Consider the following 22,361-nt stretch of genomic DNA (forward strand, 5'->3'; position numbering starts at 1 on the left):
TGTTGCCGAATTGCACTTCCCAAGCGCTTAGTACAGTGCTCTGCACAGAGTAAACGCTCAGTAAATACGATTGAATGAATGAATGAGTGAATGAATGTGAGATTGACCAGCTATGCTGCCAAACAATATCGTTCTTTACCTCTCTTTCTTCCTCTTCTCTTCTCATGATAATGATGATAGTATGCCGTTTAGACTATGAGCCCGTTATTGGGCAGGGATTGTCTCTATCTGTTGCTGAAGTGTACATTCCAAGCTCTTAGTACAGTGCTCTGCACATAGTAAGCGCTCAATAAATACTATTGAATGAATAAATAAATGCACTTACTATGTGTCATGCACTGTTCTAGGGACTGGGGTAGATACAAGTTAATATGCCTACCAACTCTGTTATATCAGCGTGGCTCAGTGGAAAGAGCACGGACTTAGGAGTCAGGGGACATGACTAATGGCTCATCCCGGCTCCGCCACCTGTCAGCTGTGAGACTTTGGGCAAGTCACTTCACTTCTCTGTGCCTCAGTTACCTTATCTGTCAAATGGGGATTAAGACTGTGAGCCCCACATGGGACAACCTGATTACCCTGTAGCTACCTCAGCAGTTAGAACAGTGCTTGGCACATAGTAAGCACTTAACAAATACCAACATTATTATATCGTACTCTCCCAAGTGCTTAGTACAGTGCTCTGCACACAGTAACCACTCAATAAATACCATTTATTGATGGATTGATTCACCCACTCTTCTCCAGCTGCTGTCCCTTGCTCCCCTCCCACCTCCTACCCCTCTGATAACAGGTGAGCTCAGCCAGGCATTCTGGGAGGAAAATTAACTGTTTCAGACCATCAGGGTTCCCTGGAGCAACCATTTTCTCAATGATTCAACAGCGTGGATGCTCCAATGCACCTGGGAAGACTTGCTTCTCTCCCACCTCCGATCCCTCTGGTAATGGGTCTGATCTGGCTGAATGCGTCAGGTAGGGTCGGAGCCTTAGCTATGCACTTTGGGAGGGACATTGATTCTTTCAGAGCAGCGGAGTTCCCTGGAGCAACCATTTTCTCAGTGATTCGACAGGGTGGGTGCCCCATTGCACCCTGGTAAGAAATTATCCATCCAACATTTGCATGCCTGATTGGGGCCACTAAGAAGCAATCTACCATGCGCTTGTCTGGTACCCCAAAGAGTTTCTGGGAGGGCCTGATTTAGAGAGCGAAGGGCTTGGATCAGTGGATGATTGGAAAATATGCCATCCAATTATATCCCATAAAATTTTGGAAGATGTTTAATAGTGTTCAGGTTCCTTGGGAAAGGGAAATTCCCTTGTAGGCCTTGATGCATTTTGGAATGCACTGTATACATACTCTAGTTTGAATATTCCCGCTTATTTGTAAATTTTCTTTGGTCTTTTTCCCACAGTTATCAATTACTCAGACAATCCAGAAACGATCTGGGCATGTCACTCCCCTTCTTAAACAACTCCAGTGGTTGCCTATCAACCTCCGCTCCAAACAAAAACTCCTCACTCTAGGCTTCAAGGCTCTACGTCACCTCGCCCCTCCCTACCTCTCCTCCCTTCTCTCTTTCCGCTGTCCACCCCGCACGCTCCGCTCCTCTGACGCCCACATCCTCACCGTCCAACATTCTCACCTATCCCGCCGTCGACCCCCAGGCCGCGTCCTCCCGCGGTCCTGGAACGCCCTCCCCTCTCACCTCCGCCAAACTGATTCTCTTCCCCTCTTCAAAACCCTACTTAAAACTCACCTCCTCCAAGAGGCCTTCCCAGACTGAGCTCCCCTTCTCCCTCTACTCCCTCTACCGCCCCCCCTTCACCTCTCCGCAGCTTAACCCTCTTTTCCCCCCATTTCCCTCTGCTCCTCCCCCTCTCCCTTCCCATCCCCTCAGCACTGTACTCGTCTGCTCAACTGTATATATTTTCATTACCGTATTTATTTTGTTAATGAAATGTACATCGCCTCGATTCTATTTAGTTGCCATCGGTTTTTACGAGATGTTCTTCCCCTCGACTCTATTCATCGCCATCGTTCTCGTCTGTCCGTCTCCCCCGATTAGACCGTAAGCCCGTCAAACGGCAGGGACCGTCTCTATCTGTTGCCGACTTGTTCATTCCAAGCGCTTAGTACAGTGCTCTGCCCATAGTAAGCGCTCAATAAATACTATTGAATGAATGAATGAATTTATTGACTCCTTACTGTGTGCAAAGCAATTGTACTAAGTACTTGGGAGAGGACAATGTAGCAGAGTTGGTAGACTTGTGTTCTAACTCTTGTATTCTTAGGACAGTGCTCTGCACACAGTACCATTTCCCTCACTCCCTCTCAATCAGTCAGTAGTATTTATTGAGCGCTTACTATGCGCAGAGCACTGTTCTAAGCTCTTGGGAGGGTACAATACAAGAGTATTAGCAGGGAACTTCCCTGCTCATAATGAGCTTACATTCTAGAGGGGGAGACACAGATTAATATGTCTGTGTCCTTTCTGTGTTATTTAAGCACTTGGATCTAAACCCTTTGGGCACTTAGTATTCACCCCACAGCACTTATGCCCATAATTCCTTGAATGTCTGTCTCCCCCTCTTGACTATAAGGTCGTTGTGGGCAGAAAACATGACTACCAACTCTGTTATACTGTACTCACCCACACACTGAGTACAGTGCTCAGCACATAGTAAATGCTCAGTAAATACCGTTTGTGGATTGATTACCAATTACCACTGATTAATAGATAATGGTAGAAGAGCAGATATCACCTAACCTTTCCCTGGGTCCTGCTATCCCAGAGTGAGGGTAAATGAATGACAATGAGGATGAATCAGATTGAAAGGATAAAGAAGAAAGAATCTTGCAAAAAAGAGTGAAACTGAATGCCAGGCTTCATTTGAGAAACATCTGACCTCCTTCTTTACGGTACAGATATAGAAATTGAAATATGCTCCCGCTCAAACTAAGATTGGACTCCCGATCCTAAAAGTAACCACCAATTAAACTCAAAAATCAGAGGAATGTCCAGGCTGCTCTTTGGATGCTTATTTTCTTTCTCAGTCTCATGAAAAACGAGCAGTCTAGAGATAAGGACCTGGTTGCAGTTTGAAAGGGCTAGGACTCTTGTTCGGGGGGAGAAAGTAGCTGTTTGTGTGTCACCTAGGACTTTTGAAAGACCTGTTGTAAGGAGGAAAAAAAAATGGCTTTTTGGCATCAGGTAGCCCAGCAAACTTCAGAGAACAAACCTGATGGATCGATAGCCAGAAGCACAGTGAGCTGTGTCTGTTGTGTTGATTTCAGGAAGATTGAAAAGGACGACTTCACCTCCACAGCCTAGTGCCTTTGAAGAATCTAGTCCCATGGGCCGAGAAGTGAGATTAGAGAGGGGAAGTCCTGGTGTGGGCAGGGATTGTCTCTCTTTATTGCTGAATTGTATTGTCCAAGCACTTAGTACAGTGCTCTGCACAGAGTAAGCGTTCAATAAATACCACTGAAGTCGGATGTTGGAGAAAGCCTTTGCCACTGGTGTTTCTACACCCGCTCAGAGTTATACCCTGGAACCACTAGAGAAGTTGCAGTGATGGGTTGGCTGTATCTCAGTAATAATTATGGTATTGTGGTATTCATTAAGCACTTACTATGTGCCAGATACTGTACTAAGCACTGGGGTGGATACAAGCAAATCGGGTGGGACATAGAAACATGGCATTTCCTAGAGGAACCATCCGAGTGAGCCCCAGATGGGACAAAGACTGTGTCCAACCTGATTAACTTGTATCTATCCCAGTGCTTAGAACAGTGGTTGACCCACAGTAAGCACTTAACAAATACTATCGTCGCTATTATTACATAGTCATATCCTGCATAGGGCTCACAGTCTTAATCTCACAGTTTTAATCACAGATGAGGTAACTGAGGCCCAGAAAAATGAAGCGACTTGCCCAAGGCCACACAGCAGACAAGTGGCGGAGTCAGGATTAGAACCCATAACCTTCGGACTCCCAGGACTGTTCTCTATCCACTACGCCGTGCTGCTTCCTTTAGTAGCAGGATGACCACCCAGGAGTATGTTTGGTGTCTTCGGTTTATCATCTGTCCCTCTTCCCTCATAGTCTCCAGTGGCTGGAAATACTAAGATGGATATGGGAGACTGGAACCGTTCTGGTTTTAAGGCACAAGCCCGAGTTTTAGGGAGAGAACTGAACTGCCCTAGGTAGCCTCCAGGGACCCCCCCCATTCCTGGCCAGGCTTGTTGCCCAGCTTCTAAAGTTTAGTCCCTTGTGGTACCTAAGCTTCTTCCTGTGGAGGACAGGCAAGGAAATCCTTTGAGATTTGGTGAAGAGGCAATGTGGCCTATTGGAAAATGCTTGGGACTCAGGAGATCTACTTTCTACTCCCCCCGTACCCCCGCCACTGACCTACTGAGTGACCTTGAGCCAGTGATCGAACTTCCCTGTGCCTCGACTTCCTCAACTGTAAAATTGGGATGAAACCCGCACTGTCAACCTCAACAAATTCCATGCAGGGCAGGAACCTCATCTGATCTGGTTATTGCTTATCTAATAATAATAATAAATAATAATTGTGGTATGTGTTAAGCACTTACTACATGCTAGTGCTGGGGTAGGTACAAGGTAATAGGACTGGACACAGTCCCTGTCCCATGTGAGTCTCACAGTCTTAATCCCCGTGTTCCAGATGAGGTAACTCAGGCCCAGAGAAGTGAATCGACTTGTCCAAGGTCACACAGCAGACAAGTGGCAGAGCTAGGATTAGAACCCAGGTCCCCTGACTCCCAGGCCTGGGCTCTGTCCACTAGGCCACACTGTTTCTCATTGATTGATCGATTCAGTTTTGTCGTGTGCCTAGAGAAGGGACCATGAGAAGAAATTGCCTTCAACCAACAAACCCATGCATCTCGTCTTCCCTGAGGAGTGGATCAATCAGTTAATGGCATTTACTGAACGCTTACTGTGTATAGAGCACTGTATTAAGCGCTTGGGAGACTCCACAACAACCGGAGTGGATGGAGAAGAAATAGATCTTTACCCTTTCCTTCAGCCTTGCAAATAAGTTTGAGAAGTCAGAGAAGCAGTGTGGCCTAATGGATAGAGCACGGGCCTGGAAGTCAGAAGAATCTGGGTTCTAAACCTGGCTCTGCTGCTTGTCTGCTGTGAGACCTTGGGCAAGTCACACCACTTTTCTGTGCCTCAGTTACCTTATCTGTTAAATGGGGATTAAGACTGTGACACCTAGGTGGGACAGGGACTGTGTCTAACCTGGGTTTAGGAGTCAGAGGATGTGGGTTCTAATTCCGGCTCCTCCACTTGTCTGCTGTGTGACCTTCGGCAAGCCACTTAACTTCTCTGTTCCTCAGTATCATCATCTGTAAAATGGGGATTAAGACTGTGAGTGCCATGTAGGACAACCTGCTTACCTCATATCTACCCCAGTGTTTAGAACAGTGTTTGGCACATAGTAAACGCTTAACAAGCACCAGTATTATTATTATTATCTTTCCCAGCACTTAGTACAGTACCTAGCACAAAATAAGCACTTAACACACACTATTTAAAAAAAAGCTGTTTGTTTCCTCCAGCCTATTCTGTCATTCCCCACCCCTAACCTCTTGAAGTGCAGAAGGAGCAAAACCCACATGTATGTTTTACTCTCCCCCAACCTTCAAAGCCTTATTTAAGGCACACTCCTCCAAGAGGCCTTCCCTGACTAAGCCCTAAGCCCATTCTCTTCTGCCCACTTCCTCATCCCTCCCAACCCCATAGCATTAATGTCCATATCTGTATTTTATTTATTTATATCACTCCCCCCTAGACTGTAAGCTCATTTGGTTAGGGAATGCCTCTGTTAAATTGTTATATTGTACTCTCCCAAGCGCTTAGTACAGTTTCCTGCACACAGTAAGTGCTCAATAAATATGATTGAATGAATGAATGAAAGTCTATTCCAGTAGCCCAGAGTGTGCCTTGCCCTGGGTGAGAGGCCGTCTTCAAGATTGTGGAGCTATTCTGGGGGCCAAATATTTCTTAGATTCTGTCAACTCCCAGACACAAATCAGTGATTTGCCCAACGCCCAGGGCACGAGTGCCCATATCAGGGTTGGGGGTTCTTATCACCAATGCTTAGGATGATACAGGAAGGATATTTTGAGCCTAGCAGTGAATGCTGACAGCATCTGACAGTGGTTGCATTCCAGGCCTCTTAAGAAGTTTCGCGGAGGAAGCTCCAGGTGTCCCTGGAGTCTCTCCGGTGCTGCTCTGGAAGCCGGGCAGCTCTGGTCATTCCAAAATGACCCTTTTGTCCCCCGGTTTCTTGCTCTCCCCCCAAACGGCTTCATCTTAACGTCAGAGAGCGAGCGTGGCAGTGGCACTGGGGGAAACAGGAAAAAAGGGCATTGGCCACTCACTTTCAATGGGAAATTGGCGGGATCATCTGGCAGGTGAGTGGTTGCAGGTAGGGAGTCGCAAATTTATGTGGAATTTATGTACATATCAGTAATTTATTTACACTAATGTCTAACTCTTCCTCTAGACCATATGGTGGTGTTATGGGCAGGGAATGAGTCATTTATTATTCTGTTGCACTCTCCCAAGCGCTTAGTACACTGCTGTGCACTGAGTAAGCACTCAATTATTACGATTGACTGATTGAATTGCTTTCATGTGGCTGTGGAAGGGTTTCTCTTTAGAAATGTTCAGGTGTGCTTTTAAGTCTCCATTTGTCTGTGTTCAGGCCCTTTCTGGAGGAGAGGGGAGGCTCTTATTTCACAGCAATGTGAGTTGGGTTTTATTCCCATTATTCACTCTTCTTTCTCTTCAGAATCTGCATAATTCCTGCATTTCTTTCCCTTTTCGGAAAAGCTGCTTAGGATTGCACTGACTGGTATTTTTATCGCAGCATCGACAGGGCTCTCTGCCCCAGGGAGAAAGAACTTTCCCCAGCAGCAGGGTTTTGAAAAAGCTTACCACTTTCATCTTTCTGGCGATGGTTTCTTCTAGCCTGTAAAATCCCTGAGGGCAAGGATTGTGTCTACCAACTTCTGTTGTATTGTACTCTCCCAAGTGCTTAATACGGTGTTCTGGATGCAGTGAGAGGTCAAAAAATACCATTGATTGATTCCACATTTCCCTGCTGCTGCCACTTCAGAAGTCTACAACCCTTGCGTCACATGAAGGAAGGACTGAGAGAATATTAGGGAGGAGCAGTGTGGCATAGTGGAACAGTATGGGCTGGGTGTCAGAGGACCTGAGTTCTAATCCCGACTGCCAGTCTGGGCAAGCCCCTTAACTCCTCTGAGCCTCTTTCTCTTCATCTATAAAATGCGGATTCTATGTCTGTTCTCCCTCCTACTTAGACTGTGGAGCCCCGATGGGACAAGGAGCATCTCCAATCCAATTAGTTTGTATCTACCCTAGTGCTCTGAACAGTGCCTAGCACATAGTAACCATTTAACATACTCTAATAATAATAATACTCTTCAAAAGCACTGGGGTGTAGACAGAAAAAAAATTTAAGCTCTGGGGCAATTTTGGTGAAACTCAAGGATTTTAAATATGGTATGTTTGAAGATGTGTCTTGCTCATTTTTCCATGCATGCAGAGTGCTAAGTAGGGTTGTATGGTCCATAAATTGGGATCTGTGGCATTCTTTTGTTGTCTTGGAGAATTCAGATACTGTACCCTCGGGACAGCAATGTTGAACATTCATTTGAGTTTCTTTTGGTCCCCACCCCTTTCCACTTCCTTTCCTTTCTCACTGCTCTCATTTCACCCTTGAGGGACTGAAAGTCAAAACTGGGCTATAATTGTAAATACTGCAGAGGCCTGGGTAAACACTTGCATTTTTTTCTTGTTCACTTGGGTTGCGTTTCATTGAAAGGTTAAGAAACAGCACGTCCTAGAGGAAAGCGCACGGGCCTAGATTCTAATCCTGGTTCGGCCTCTTGTCTACTCCATGACATTTGGGAAGCCATTTAATTTCTGTGCCTCAGTTTCCTCATCTGTGAGCATCATGTGTGAACAGAGACTGTGCCTGATCTACTTGCCTTGGATTTACCCTCATGCTTAGAGCACAGTGCATGGCACACAATAAGCACTTAACAAATGCTACAATTATTCTAATTCATAGTGTTAATAACAACATTCCGAAAGTCCACAGCATTGCCTCTTAAGCACAGTGGAAGAGAAGCAGCATGGCCTAGTAGATAGAGCACGGGCCTGGGAGTCAGAAGGATCTGGGTTCTAATCCCAGCTCTACCACCTGTCTGCTGTGTGACCTTGGGCAAGTCACTTCACTGGGCCTCAGTTACCTCATCTGTAAAATGGGGATTAAGACTGGGAGCCTCATGTGGGACAGGGACATTGTCCAACCTGATAGTATCTTACCCTAGCGCTTAGAAGAGTGCCTAGCACAAAGTAAAAGCTTAACAATTACCATTAAAAAGAAAACCCAACAAACCCCCCTACAAAAAAAAACAAACTTGTCCTGAATGAGACATTGACTTGAGCCTATAGAGCTGATTTACTGTTTTTTATTGACCAGGTAAGGTGCCCTTGTTTTTAAAATGACTCTTTACCTGGGTTTGGGCAAGCTCTGGAGAGCTTGTCTTTAGCACTGCATTCCTGGCATTTTATCGGAACCTAGAATTTCCCCGCGCCCTCAACCTCCATGCGACCTTCAGCCCATCGCTGCTTCCCCTGAGCCAGGCAGCGTCAAGAGTGAAAGCATTTTATCAAGCATGGTTTAGATTGTTTCTGGAAGGGCTCTTCTCTGAATGTCAGCCCCAGTGTTTTGGAAGTCTTAATAAGGGAGGCTTATTTTTGAACCCTCTTCCATTATCACTTTTTAAATTGAGGGAGTCCCAGCAGCTTCCTGACAGCAGGAGGGGCCAGGGCTGGTGTGTGAGGTGCCATGGTGCCCTGGTGGGGGTAGGGCGACCTCGAACGCTGGGCAGGACACTGTGAATGTTTGTCCTGTCTCACAAACCTTCACCCCACTTGTTGAGCCGCTCTGGGGATCAGATTGGAGGAGGAGGAGGAAATTAGGAGCAGAAAACTGGGTTTATTTTGAAGGTCATCTTGGAAAAAAAACTGCTGCTTAGATAAGAGTCCCAAGAGGAAGGTTTATGATAGGAAACTGAATTCTGACCCTTTCCCTCCCTCTCACCTCTCCCCAGCCACTTTAATGGGGGAGCTGGGGGGAAATCCGCTTGCTTTTCTCGAATCTGCTGTTGATCTACTCTGAGACCAGCTTGGTTAATCCACACACAAATCTGGATGAGTGCATGGAATTTGGCAAGTGCTACTGGGGGACAGCCAGACCTGATTTCATTTTGCTCAATTTTTCCATATTTTAAACCAGCACAGGGTCCCAACAGGAGAAGCAGCATGGCCTAGTGGATAGAGCTTGGGCCTGGGAGTCAGAAAGTACTGGGTTTTAATCTGGGCTCCACCACTCGTCTGCTCTGTGATCTTGAGCAAGCCAGTTTGCTTCTCTGGGCCTCAGTTACCTCTTCCATAAAAGGGGGACTAAGACCGTGAGCCCCCCATGGGACATGGACTGTGTCCAACCTGATTAGCTTGTATCTTTCCCAGCGCATAGTTCAGTGTCTGGCACATATTAAGTGCTTAACGAATACCGTAAAAGCAACAACAAAAAACTTGGAATAACCCAGTCTTCTGCTGCCTCTGGGTGTTAGGTGATGGCCTAATGGAGAGAGCTCAGGCTTGGGAGTCAGAGGACCTGGGTTCTAATCCCAGCTCTGCCATATGTCTGCTGTGTGACTTTGGGCCAATCATTTATCTTCTCTGTGCCTCAGTTATCTCATCTGTAAATGGGGATGAAGAATATGAGCCCCAAGTGGGACTGTGTCTAAACTGATTACCTTGTAGCCACCCCAGCACTTAGAACAGTGCATGGCACATATTAAGTGCTTAACAGATACCGGAATTATTATTATTATTCTGGATTTGCAAAGGGCCTAAAAGGATGATGGGTGCGGGTCTGGAAATCAGAATGTCATGTGTTCTAATCCCAGGTCCATCACTTGTCTGCCGTGGGCACTGGGCAAATCACTTAACTTCTCTACTTCAGTTACCTCATCTGTATAATGGGGCATGAGACTGTGAGCCCCATGTGCGACAGGGACTGTGTCCAACCTGATTTGCTTGTATCCTCCCCAGTGCTTATGACAGGGCCTGGTACATAGTAAGTGCTTAACAAACACCACAGTTATTTATTGTTATTTCTTTCAGACTTAACCACAGGGTAAGCACATCAATGAGTCAATCACTGGGACTCAGTAAATAATAATGTTGGTATTTGTTAAGCGCTTACTATGTGCAGTGCACTGTTCTAAGCGCTGGGGTAGACACAGGGGAATCAGGTTGTCCCACATGGGACTCACAGTCTTAATCCCCATTTTACAGATGAGGTAACTGAGGCACAGAGAAGTTAAGTAACTTGCCCACAGTCACACAGCTGACAAGTGGCAGCAGCGTGGCTCAGTGGAAAAGAGCCTGGGCTTCGGAGTCAGAGGTCATGAGTTCGACTCCCGGCTCTGTCACTTGTCAGCTGTGTGACTGTGGGCGAGTCACTTAACTTCTCTGTGCCTCAGTTACCGCATCTGTAAAATGGGGATTAACTGTGAGCCTCATGTCGGACAACCTGATTACCCTGTATCTACCCCAGCGCTTAGAACAGTGCTCTGCACATAGTAAGCGCTTAACAAATACCAACATTATTATTATTATTAAGTGGCAGTAAATACCATTGGTTGATTGATGGATTTTTTGGTACTCTCCCAAGCGCTTAATGCAGTACTCTGTACATAGTAAGCGCTCAGTAAATACCACTGATTCAGTGATTGGTATTTGAGTGCTTACTGTGTGCAGAGCACTGTACTAAGCACTTCAGAGAATACAAAAAATCCATCAATCAGCTGTATTTATCGAGCATTTACCATGTGCAGAGCACTGTACTAAGTGTTTGGGAGAATACAGTATAACAAAGTTGGTAGACATGTTCCCTGCCAACAACTGGCTTACAGGCTAGAGAAGGAGGCAGACATTAATATAGATAAATAGATTAAAAAAACTGAATAACAGATATGGACATAAGTGGTGTGGGGCTGAGGGAGGAGCGAATAAAGAGGGCAAATCTAAGTGCAGTGGTCACACAGAAGGGAGTGGGAGAAGAGGAAATGAGGGCTTAACTGGGGAAGGCCTCTTGGAGGAGTTGTCCTTTTAGTAAGACTTTGAAGTTGGGAAAAGTAATTGTCTGACAGATATGAAGAGGGAGGGAATTTCAGGCACGAGGAAGGATGTGGGCGAGGGGTCAGCGGTGAGATAGACGAGATTGAGGGAGACATGATTCCTGCCCTCAAGGAGCTTGCGATTAGGCAGCGGACAAAGACATGAAAATCTGATCTAGGAGGGGAAAAAACAAGATAACTCTTATTATTCTCTTCACTGAGGAGTGTTCCTGGAAAAGGCAGAAAGGCAACCATGAGGGAGTCTTGGTCCTTCCACTAGGGGGGAATACAGGTTTCCTGTTTTCCAGACTTGATGATTGCTCCAGCTCATCTCTGGCTGGGTTCCCTTGCACATAGTTAGCGCTTAACAAATACCGTTATTGTTGTTATTATTATTATTATTTGAAACGACACATAATTGCAAATCCGGCCAGTCGGATTTGAACCTCTTCCTTTCTCCCATTCCCCCCCTCCCCCATTCGTGTTTGGCTTAGAAAGAGCTTAATAGTAAATCCTTGAAAACAGACGCAGAAAAGGCAGAGTGCTGTATTGTAATCCTGTCATTTCTCGGATCTGCTTGTTTGATTGAGTTTGGGGTAGGGAGGGTGAGGGGGGAGAGAGTTAAAGGTGGAAATGACCAAATTAAACTCCTTGAAGGCAGAGATCGTGTGTCTTGCTTTTGTTGTAATTGTCCAAGTAATAATAATAATGATGGCATTTTTTAAGCGCTTACTGTATGCCAAGCACTAAGTACACTCAGTCATTGGTATTGTGGGTGGGAAATGTGTCTGTTTATTGTTAGATTGTACTCCCCCCAGTGCTTAGTCCAGTCCTCTGCACATAGTAAACTCTCAATAAATAGGATTGAATAAATTTATCGCTAACAGTGGGCAGAGCACTGTACTAAGTGCTTGGGACAGTACAGTCTAACAGAATTGCTAGATGTGTTCCCTGGCCACAACTGTCTAGAGGGGGAGACAGACATTAATATAAACCGAGTTCAGCAGTTGGTAGGAGCTCAGTAAATACCATTAATAGTTGGTTTAGACATCCAGGATCAGAGAAGGCCTTGGGTTTGACGCTTCCGTCACCTGGCTTGCTGCCGTCTCTCACTATGTGCTTTCACGCACCCCCCCCCATTCATTCAGTCATATTTACTGAGCACTTACTGCATGCAGAGCACTGTACTAAGCGCTTGAGAGAGTATAACAATAAACAGACACATTTCCTGCCCATAGTGAGCTTACAGTCTACAATCCTCCCTCTCACCTCTTTCCAAGCAGGGCTTCAGCATGGGCATGCACCCAATGCCTGTTGGGAAGCCCCTTCCTTCCCAAGGATTCAGTCTCACAACTATCTCTATTTAGTTCTGGCTCTGTGAAAGCAGTTTGGCTTAGTGGCAAGAGCCTGGGCTTGGGAGTCAGAGGTTGTGGGTTCCAATCCCAGCTCTGCCACTTGTCAGCAGTGTGACTTTGGGCAAGTCACTTCACTTCTTGGTGCCTCAGTTTCCTCATCTCTAAAATGGGGATTAAGACTGGGAGCCTCAAATGGGACAACCTGATTACCTTGCATCTACTCTAGCGCTTAGAACAGTGCTTGGCACATAGTAAGCACTTAGCAAATATTATTATTATTATTACAAGACTCCATGGTCAAGGACCCTCCAAGCCCTCTCCCCTTCCCCCGACGGCATCACCATGCTAATTGAGCCACTGGGGAAGGTGCCCAGCTAGTTCCTTTTGCCCCCAGTGCCCTCGAGTAAAGCACCCCAGGAGGGTTGAGGCTGGGTTGGGGGCTGCAGACTTGCCGGTAGATCCAGTAAGAGCTCAACAATTATTTTAATGGTATTTGTTAAGTGGTTACTATGGGGAAACAGCAGGATGTAGTGGCTAGACCACGGGCCTGAGAGTCAGAAGGTCATGAGGACAAGTCATTTCACTTCTCTTTGCCTCAGTTACCTTATCTGTAAAATGGGGATTAAGATTGTGAGCCGCATGTGGGACAGGGACTGTGTTCAATCTGATTTGCTTGTATCGACCCGCTATAGTAGAGTGTCTGGCACATAGCCAGCATTTAATAAATGCCACTGTTATTATTATTATGTCTCAGCCACTGTTCTAAGCACTGGGGTAGGTACAAATGAACCAGTTTGGACACAGTCCATCTCCCACAGGGAGCTCCCAGTCTTAATCCCCCTTTTACAGAGGAGGAAACAGAGGCCCAGAAAAGGGAAATGAAAAAGGGAAATGATTTGCCCAAGTCCACCCTACAGACAAGTGGCGGAGCTGGGTTTAGAACCCAGGTCCTTCTAACTCCCAGGCCTGAGCTCTATCTGCTAGGCCACTAGGCTGCTTCTGTAGCTCCCTGATTGATTGGTTGAGGGAATATTTTCCCCACTCACTTTCCAGGCTCCAGATGATGATGATTAATAATAATAATAGTATTTGTTAAGCACTTACTATGTTCCAGTCACTGTACTAAGTGCTGGGGTGGATACAAGCAAGTTGGGTTGGACGCAGTCCCTGTCCCGCATAGGATTCGCAGGCTTCATCCCCATTTTACAGATCAGTTAACTGAGGCACAGAGAAGTGAGTAACTTGCCCAAGGCCACACATTATGTTGCTGACACCTGCTGGTGGGGCTAGTCAGAGCTTGAAGGAGGGAGATAATAATAATGATGGTATTTGTTAAGCGCTTACTATGTGCCAAGCACTGTTCTAACCGTTGAGGGCCCTGGCTTCGATTCGATCATAATGCCCTGTCAGCCTGATAGGCTCTGGGCTGATGCAAATGGAACCGGCAAGGCGGTGTGGCCTGGGAAAAAGGGAAACGTGTGGGCTGGGAGTCAGGAGACCAGGCTTCTAGTCCCTGCTCCGCCACTGCCTGGCTGTGGGACCTTGGGAGAGTCGCTCTGTTTCCTCATTTGGAGAATGGAGATAAGATAAATGGTGAGGCCCATGTGGGACAAGGGCTGAGTCTAATCTGATAACCTTGTATCTAGTCCATAATTATAAAATCATTCAGGAAGGCGGGGGGAGCTCCCCTTTTCCCTCTGCTCCCTCTACCCCCCTTCACCTCTCCGCAGCTTAATCCTCTTCTCCCCCTTTTCCCTCTGCTCCTCCCCCTCTCCCGTCCCATCCCCTCAGCACCGTACTCGTCCCCTCGACTATATATATTTTCATCACCCTATTTATTTTATTAATGAAATGTCCATCGCCTTGATTCTATTTATTTGTTATTGTTTTAATGAGTTGTTCTTCCCCTTGATTCTATTTCTTGCTGTTGTTCTTGTCTGTCCGTCTCCCCCGATTAGACCGTAAGCCCGTCAGAGGGCAGGGACTGTCTCTCTCTGTTACCGATTTGTACATTCCAAGTGCTTAGTACAGTGCTCTGCACATAGTAAGCGCTCAGTAAATACTATTGAATGAATGAATGGAAGAAAGAGGAGGAGAGCTTGCAGAATGGAGAAACATGGAGAAGTGTGGCCTAAAGGATAAAGCACAAGCTTGGGAGCCAGAGGACCCGTGTTCTAATCCGGGCCCCGCCACTTAGATACTTTGTGACCTTGGGCAAGTCACTTGTCTTCAACCTCAAAATGAGGATTCAGTATCTGTTCTTTCTCCTACTTGACCGTGAGCCCCATGTAGAACAGGGATTGGGTCTGATTTTTTTTTTTTTTTATGATATTTGTTAAGCACTTACTGTTGCCAAGAACTATACCAAATGCTAGGGTAGGTACAAGATAATCAGGTTGGACACAGTCCACATTCCACATAGGGCACACAGCCTTAGTGCCAATTTTACAGATGAGGTGACTGAAGCATAGATAAGCTAAGTGACTTTCCCAAGGCCACACAGCAGACAAGTGGTGGAAATGGAATTTGAACCCAGATCCTCTGCTTCCCAGGCCTGTACTCTTCCCACTAGACCACAACTGCTTCTCATGCTGATTGACTCGTATCTACCCCAGAACTTGGAGAAGCAGCATGGCTCAGTGGAAAGAGCACGGACTTTGGAGTCAGGGCTCATGAGTTCGAATCCCAGCTCTGCCACTTGTCGGCTGTGTGACTGTGGGCAAGTCACTTAACTTCTCTGTGCCTCAGTTCCCTCATCTGTAAAATGGGGATTAAGACTGTGAGCCCCACGTGGGACAACCTGATTCCCCTATGTCTACCCCAGTGCTTAGAACAGTGCTCGGCACATAGTAAGCGCTTAACAAATACCAACATTATTATTATTATTAAAACAGTTCTTGAATCATTTTAACAAATGCCATGAAAAAACAAAAATGATTTGGATTGAGGGAACAGGATATGTAAGCTCCCCTCTAAAAAACAAAACAAAAGGCATTAAGCACTTAATAGGATTCACAGTCTTTATCCCCATTTTACAGATTAGTTAACTGAGACACAGAGAAGTGCCAAGCACTGTAGTAAGCGCTAGGGTAGATACAAGATCATTGGGTCACACACGGGGCTCACATGAAGAACAGGTATTGAATCCCCCAGTTTACAGATGAGAGGATTGAGTCTTAGAGAAGTGAATGAATGAATTAATTAAATCAATTGTATTTATTGAGCACTTACTGTGTGCAAAGCACTGCACTAAGCCCTTGAGAGAGTACACTATAACAATAAACAGACACATTCCCTCCCCACAATGAGCTTACCATCTAGAAGGGGAGACAAATGTAAATATGAGTAAATATATCAGTAAATTACAAATATGTACATAAGTTTTATGGGGCTGGGAGAGGGGAAGAAGTGAAGTGACTTACCAGATCACACAGCAAGCAAGTGGCGGACCTGGGATTAGATTCCAGGTCCTCCCGACTCCCAGACCTGGGCTCTTTCCATAGGCCATGCTCCTTCTCCCTAGACTGTGAACTCTTTAAGGGCAGGGAACCTGTCTATCTCCCACACAGTAAGCACCTGATAAATCCCACTTATTGATTGATTGATTAACAGAGCCCTCATGCAGGGATTGGGGAAGAACGGGAAGGACCAGGGAGCAGGCTGGGAGACAGAGATGCCCATGGGCTTGGAGTCCGTAAAATCCAATTGCTGATGTGTCCCTCTCTGCTGTAGCCAGATGCCAGATGTGGGAAGATAGATTGCTTAGCGCCCTGAGGGATCCTGAGCTGCAGACAGAGGCAGCTGAGGAGAGGATGGAGGGGCGGGGGGAGATACGAGTTGGGGCGGGGGACTGAGTAGAGGGAAGGAAAAGGGCTCTCCGCAGCAGCAACTGGGATGCAAAGCTGAACCCAGCGGTCAGAGCTCCCAGAGGGAGTCAGCTCACCTGCCTCTTTCAAATCAACAGGGTCTTCTCTATGCCTAGAGTTGAAGATCCTGGGTTCTAATCCTGACTCCACCACTTGTCAGCTGTGTGACTCTGGACAAGTCACTTAACTTCTCTCTATCTCAGTTACCTCATTTGTAAAGAAAAATGGGGATTAAGAGTGTGAGCCCAATGTGGGATGGGGACTATGACCAACCTGATTAACTTATATCTACCCCAGCATTTAGAACAGTGCTTGGCACATAGTAATCACTTCACAAGTACCACAGTTATTTATCTGGCAGTCACTGAGATAGTGGGGAAGTATGTTTAGTAGTGAGGAAATCACAGAGGTCATTTGCACTGATCTAACACCATTCAGCCCTCTCAACTACAGGGAGGCTTCTGAGACTTGAAGCTCAACGTGGGCAGGAAATGTATTTACTGTTATTTTGTACTCTTCCAAGCACTTAATACAGTGCTCTACACCCAGTAATATGATTGAATGAGATAAGGAAGATCAGCCCCTTTTGCTTGTGCCCAAGGTTTAGAAACAAAATTTATTGAGCAACCCCTGTGCTGTATTAAATGCTTGGGAATGTCTCTTGTAGAGAAGCAGAGTGGGCTAGTTAATAGAGCACAAGCCTGGGAGTCAGAGGACGTGGTTCTAATTCAGGCTCTGCCACTTTGCCGTGTGACCTTGGTCAAATCACTTCACTTCTTTGTGCTTTACCTCATCGGTAAAATGGGGATTAAGACTGTGAATCCCAATGGGACTATGTTCACCCTCATTACCTTATATCTACCCCAGCACTGAGGACAGTGCTTGGCATGTAGTAAGTGCTGAACAAACACCATAATTATAATTATTTATTACAGTGCCTGGCCCACTGTAAGCACTAAACAACTACCAAAAAAAAGACACGGTCCTTGCCCACAGGGAGCTTATACTCTAATAGGGGAGACAGTCAGTTGTATTTATCGAGTGCTTACTGTGTGTGGAGCACTGTACGAAGCACTTGTGAGAGGACAATAGAACAATAAAAAGACATATTCCCTGCCCACAGTGAACTTACAGTTTAGAGGACGAGCTTCCAGTCTAGAGGACAGGCAAAGAAAATTCCACAAGCAGCGGAATCAACATCTCCACCTCGGAAGGGCAGTTCTCTAGAGGCGATGTGATGCATCAGCCCTTAGTACAGTGCCTGGCACATAGTAATAATAATAATGATAATGGTATTTGTTAAGCACTAAATTATGTGCCAGTAAGCGCTTAATAAATACCATGATTATTATATGGGGTCAGTTGGAGGGGGACGGTGCTTGTGAGGAAGATCTTGTGGCTAATTGGCTTGAGATTACATTTCATTGTGAATCTAAAATGAGCTTAGCAGACACCATAGGTGGTTTGGTCTGAGAACAGCATGATGGTGGTTGTCAGGTGTGCTTGTCTTTAATAGTGCAATGCCCTTTCTATCAAGGAGAAGCTTCTTGTGGGCAGGGAATATATCTGCCAACTCCATTCATTCATTCAATCATATTTATTGAGTGCTTACTGTGTACAGAGCACTGTACTAAGTGTTTGGAAGAGTACAATACAACAGTAAGACACATTCCCTTCCCATGAGTTTACTCAGTTGTACTATACTCTCCCAAGCACTCAGTACGGTGCTCTGCACTTGGTAAAGGCTCAATAAACGCCACTGATTGACTTCTTGATCAAGGAGCCTGGATCAACAGACTGGGGTGGGACTGAGGGTTCAGGAGAGACTGTTGATGCTGATCCCCCGATCTTTCCTGAGATGCAGCATGGTGTAATAGATAGGACATGGGCCTTGGAATCAGTAGGTCTTGGGTTCTAATTCCGGCTCCACCATTTGACTGCTGTGTGATTTTAGGCAAGTAATTTCACTTCTCTGGGCCTCAGTTCCCTCATCTGTAAAAAATGGGGATTAAAATGGGAAGCCCAATGTGGAACAGGGACTGTGACCAACCTGATTAACTTGTTTCTTCCCCAGTGCTTAGAACAATGCTTGGCACATAGTAAGCACTTAAGTACCATAATTATTATTATTACTGTGGAGGATGTTGGGAGGCAGGGTGGTCTAGCAGATAGCATATGGGACTGAAAGTCAAGAGGCCCTGGTTTTAAGCCCAGTTCTGCCACTCACCCACTTGGGACTTTGGACAAGTTACCTAACCTGTTTGGGTTTCAGTTTCCTCATCTGTAAAATGGGGATTAGACATAAGCACTTAGTACAGTGCTCTGCACACAGTAAGTGCTCAATAAATACAATCAAATGAATCTTCTCTGCCCATCCATCTCTTAAATCATGAGTGCCCTGGTGGGGGGACCTAGTTCTGATCCGACTGCACCCTTTCAGCCCCATTGCCTGACAAGACAGTATGAACACTTAATAAATCCCACAATTATTGGTAATGAAGATGAGTATGATGCTTGTACTGAGAAAACTTCAAACCAAATTCCATCCTCTCTTCTCTCCTTTTTTTTATAATGGTGTTTGTTAAGTGCTTACTCTGTGCCAGGCACTGTACTAAGCGTTGGGAAAGGTACAAGCTCATCAGGTTAGACATAGTCCCAGTGCCATATAGGACTCATAGTCTTAATCCCTAATTTACAGATGAGAAAACTGAGTCACAGAGAAGTTAAGTGATTTGCCCAAGGTCACACAGCAGACATGTGGCAGAGTCAGGATTAAAATCCAGGTCCTTTTGACTCCCAGGCCTGGGCTCTAGCCAGGAAGCCACACCGCTTATGTACTTCACCACGCTATCTCATACCGAGAAAGAAGAAATAGTGAAATCCTTGCCATCAGTTCAGCCCCTTCTGAGTGGGCAAAGGAGGAGAGAGAGCCTAGGAATCAGAAGGTCATGGGTTCTAATTCTAATCCTCCTTATGTCTGCTGTGTGACCTTGGACAAGTCACTTCACTTCTCTGTACCTCAGTTATTTCAACTGTAAAATGGAGATTGAAACTGATTAGCTTGTCTCTTTCCCAGTGCTTTGAACAGTGCCTGGCACATGGAAAGTGCTTAACCAATACCACAATTATTATTATTATTAGTATTACTCATCTGCTATGTAACCCTGGGCAAGTTATTTCACTTCCTTTATGCCCAGTTCCTTCATCTGCAAAATGGGGATACAAGACTTGTTCTCCTTCTTACTTAGACCTTGAGTCCCATGTGGGATCTGATTAGCTTGTATCTACTCCAGCAGTTTGTACAGTGCTTGGCGCATAGTAAGCGCTTAACTCAAACCATTATTATTATTGTTTCTGCTGATCCAGAAACAGACAAAATACACACTCAGTAAGCATTCAGTAAATAATAAATAAATAAATAAAAGCACTCCCCAGCGTGGCTCAGTGGAAGGAGCCTGGGCTTCGGAGTGAGAGGTCATGGACTGCAGAATTCACCTCCTGGGGGACTTTTCAACCTTAAAGGGGGACATCCAGGGAATGGCACCCCCTGCTAATCAGTCAATCAATGGCATTTATTAAGTGCGTACTCTGTGCAGAGCAATGTACTGAGCTCTCAGGAGATTGGTAGATACGTTCCCTGCAAAACAACCTTGCAGTCTAATAATAATAATAATAATGTTGGTATTTGTATCAAGCCGGTATCAACTCCCGGCTCTGCCACTTGTCAGCTGGGTGACTGTGGGCAAGTCACTTCACTTCTCTGTGCCTCAGTTACCTCATCTGAAAATGGGGATTAACTGTGAGCCTCACATGGGACAACCTGATTACCCTGGATCTACCCCAGCGCTTAGAACAGTGCTCTGCACATAGTAAGCACTTAACAAATACCAACATTATTATTATTATTAGACTGCAAGCTTGTTTTGCAGGGAACGTATCTACCAATCTCCTGAGAGCTCAGTACATTGCTCTGCACAGAGTAAGCACTTAATAAATGCCATTGATCGACTGATTAGCAGGGGGTCCCATTCCCTGGATGTCCCCCTTTAAGGTTGAAAAGTCCCCCAGGAGGTGAATTCTGCAGTCCAGAACGAGGGGCAGGGATTTGCTGAGTAGGCTTCCTGGGAGGGTTTGGAGATTGAAAGTCCCAGCTGTCCTCTGCGTTTCCGGGGTGGTTGGGGGTGGCGGGGGCGGAGGGGACAGTACAGACACCTGCTTCACCTGCAGGCCCCATCTTCGTTAGCCCAACGGCATTTATTGCGGTAAACGGTGCTGGCTACTGGGCTGCTTTCTGAAACCACAGGTCTTGCTCTCTCTCGCTTGCTTGCTCTCTTTCTCTCCTCCCCTCCCTTGGTCTTTCACTCCCTCTGCTCCCCTCCTTTTCTCCTCCCCCAACCCCCGTTCCCGCCCCCGCTCCCCCGGCTCTCGCAGGCAGTGTCTTTTGCAAAGAGAGGAATGTGCTGCAGCAGCCGGTGAAAGAGAGGCAGCCCTCTCGGTTTCCCGGCCCTACGCCGGGTGGACACGACCACTGGCTTCTCGGGAGGGCGATTTTTGCCGGCGGTGATGGCGAGAGGGAGTTGGCTGCTTGGAACGGCACGATGAAGAGGGAAATGCATACCGTGCAGGTGCGGCTTCGAGACCGTCGCTGGTGAACTTGGGATTTGGGGTCCGTTTCTCCCCATGCACAACAGCCGGCTGCCTGAACCAAAGCCCTGAATGGTGGCTTTGTCCCAAATCCTCAGCGTATGGAATCTGAGGGCTGTTTACCTTTAAGAGTGGGATCTCTGGGGATGTGGAGCCCAACTGGAATTCCCAACTCCGCTTCCCGGCTGGAGCCTTCCACGGCCCACGAGTCTCGCAGGTGTGTATGTGTTCTCTGAGTTTTCCTTCTGGTCCCCCTGGTTGAGCCCACCCGGGGTTGAACGTCTCTCTCGAAAGCAGCTAGACGAGGTCGGCTATTTTTCAGGGACCATTGTTTGACTCACATTCCCACAGTTAGGAAGGGGTAAGCTGATAGGGCTTCATTTTCATTTTCTGTTTTGTCCCTAGTTTTCCGATGGCATTGACAGCTCACGGAAATCTGTTGAGCCGTCGTAAATTTGATCGTTCTTGTTAAGAGGCATTCCTTTCTTCCAGCCAAGCAGGTGCCGAGGAAGTTTTTGAACACTGGGCGAACGCGCAGAATTTGGCTTATATTTTGGCAAGGTCTACAGGTTAGTTTGGGACGATCTCTGAGTGTGGTGTCTTGTGGGGGGAGGTGGTGTCCCGATAGATCAATCGATGGGATTTATGGAGCGCTTACTGTGTGTGCAGACATCTTAGTAGGAATTTGAGAGTGAAAAATACTCCCTCTAGACTGTAAGCTCATAGTGGACAGGGAACAGGTCTGCCAGTTCTGTTGTAGTGTCCTCTCCCAGGTGCTTAGTACTGTGCCCTGCGCACAGAAAGCTCTCAATAAATAAGATCGATTGATTGACAGGAGGGTAACTAGGCACTACCCCTAGCCAGACACATTTCCTAAATGATTTGAGGTTTCTTCTAACCATGATTTCAGGAGTTATAGATGCCGCAGAAGGTGAGATGGGCAGGAGGTGAGGTGGGGCTGTAATGTAGTGGGGAGGAAATCTTTCTATCCAAAAATTCCCTGGAGGAAGATCTGTGAATCTTTCCATCAGTTTTACCCCTGGGACTTTTGGAGGGTGAGCGAAGCGGATAGGTGGGCTTCTGTTACCCTCTTCTAAAACCCACTGTCAGTTACTTGCCTAGTCTCTGAGAGAATCAAGTTCAAAACTGTCATGGTATGCATCTTTATTCTAAATGTATCTGGCTGCAGGCACGCCTTCCAAGGGCAATGCGCGGCCTTTGTTTAAAGGGCT

General features: G+C 46.3%; 1 protein-coding gene across 7 annotated transcripts in view; it reads left to right on the forward strand.

Moving 5' to 3' along the window:
* Window positions 1-22,361, forward strand: part of PLEKHA7 (pleckstrin homology domain containing A7) — a 243,919-nt gene that overhangs the window by 70,545 nt on the left and 151,013 nt on the right. Inside the window, exons 1-3 of one of the 7 annotated variants that reach the window (XM_029059753.2) lie at window positions 6,391-6,452; window positions 20,917-21,346; window positions 21,622-21,698. The exons of 4 other annotated variants lie outside the window; for them this stretch is intronic. Coding sequence is in view for 1 of the 3 variants with exons in the window: in XM_029059752.2 (XP_028915585.1) it covers window positions 21,231-21,346 (116 nt within the window). In the remaining 2 variants the exon portion in view is untranslated. Of the gene's footprint in view, window positions 1-6,238; window positions 6,453-20,916; window positions 21,347-21,621; window positions 21,699-22,361 lie in introns of those variants that run through there. 2 more of the 7 variants (XM_029059752.2, XM_029059756.2) reach the window with 2 other exon arrangements.

The sequence above is a fragment of the Ornithorhynchus anatinus genome, chromosome 3 (assembly GCF_004115215.2).
Source record: "Ornithorhynchus anatinus isolate Pmale09 chromosome 3, mOrnAna1.pri.v4, whole genome shotgun sequence".
Taxonomy (NCBI): Eukaryota; Metazoa; Chordata; class Mammalia; order Monotremata; family Ornithorhynchidae; genus Ornithorhynchus; species Ornithorhynchus anatinus.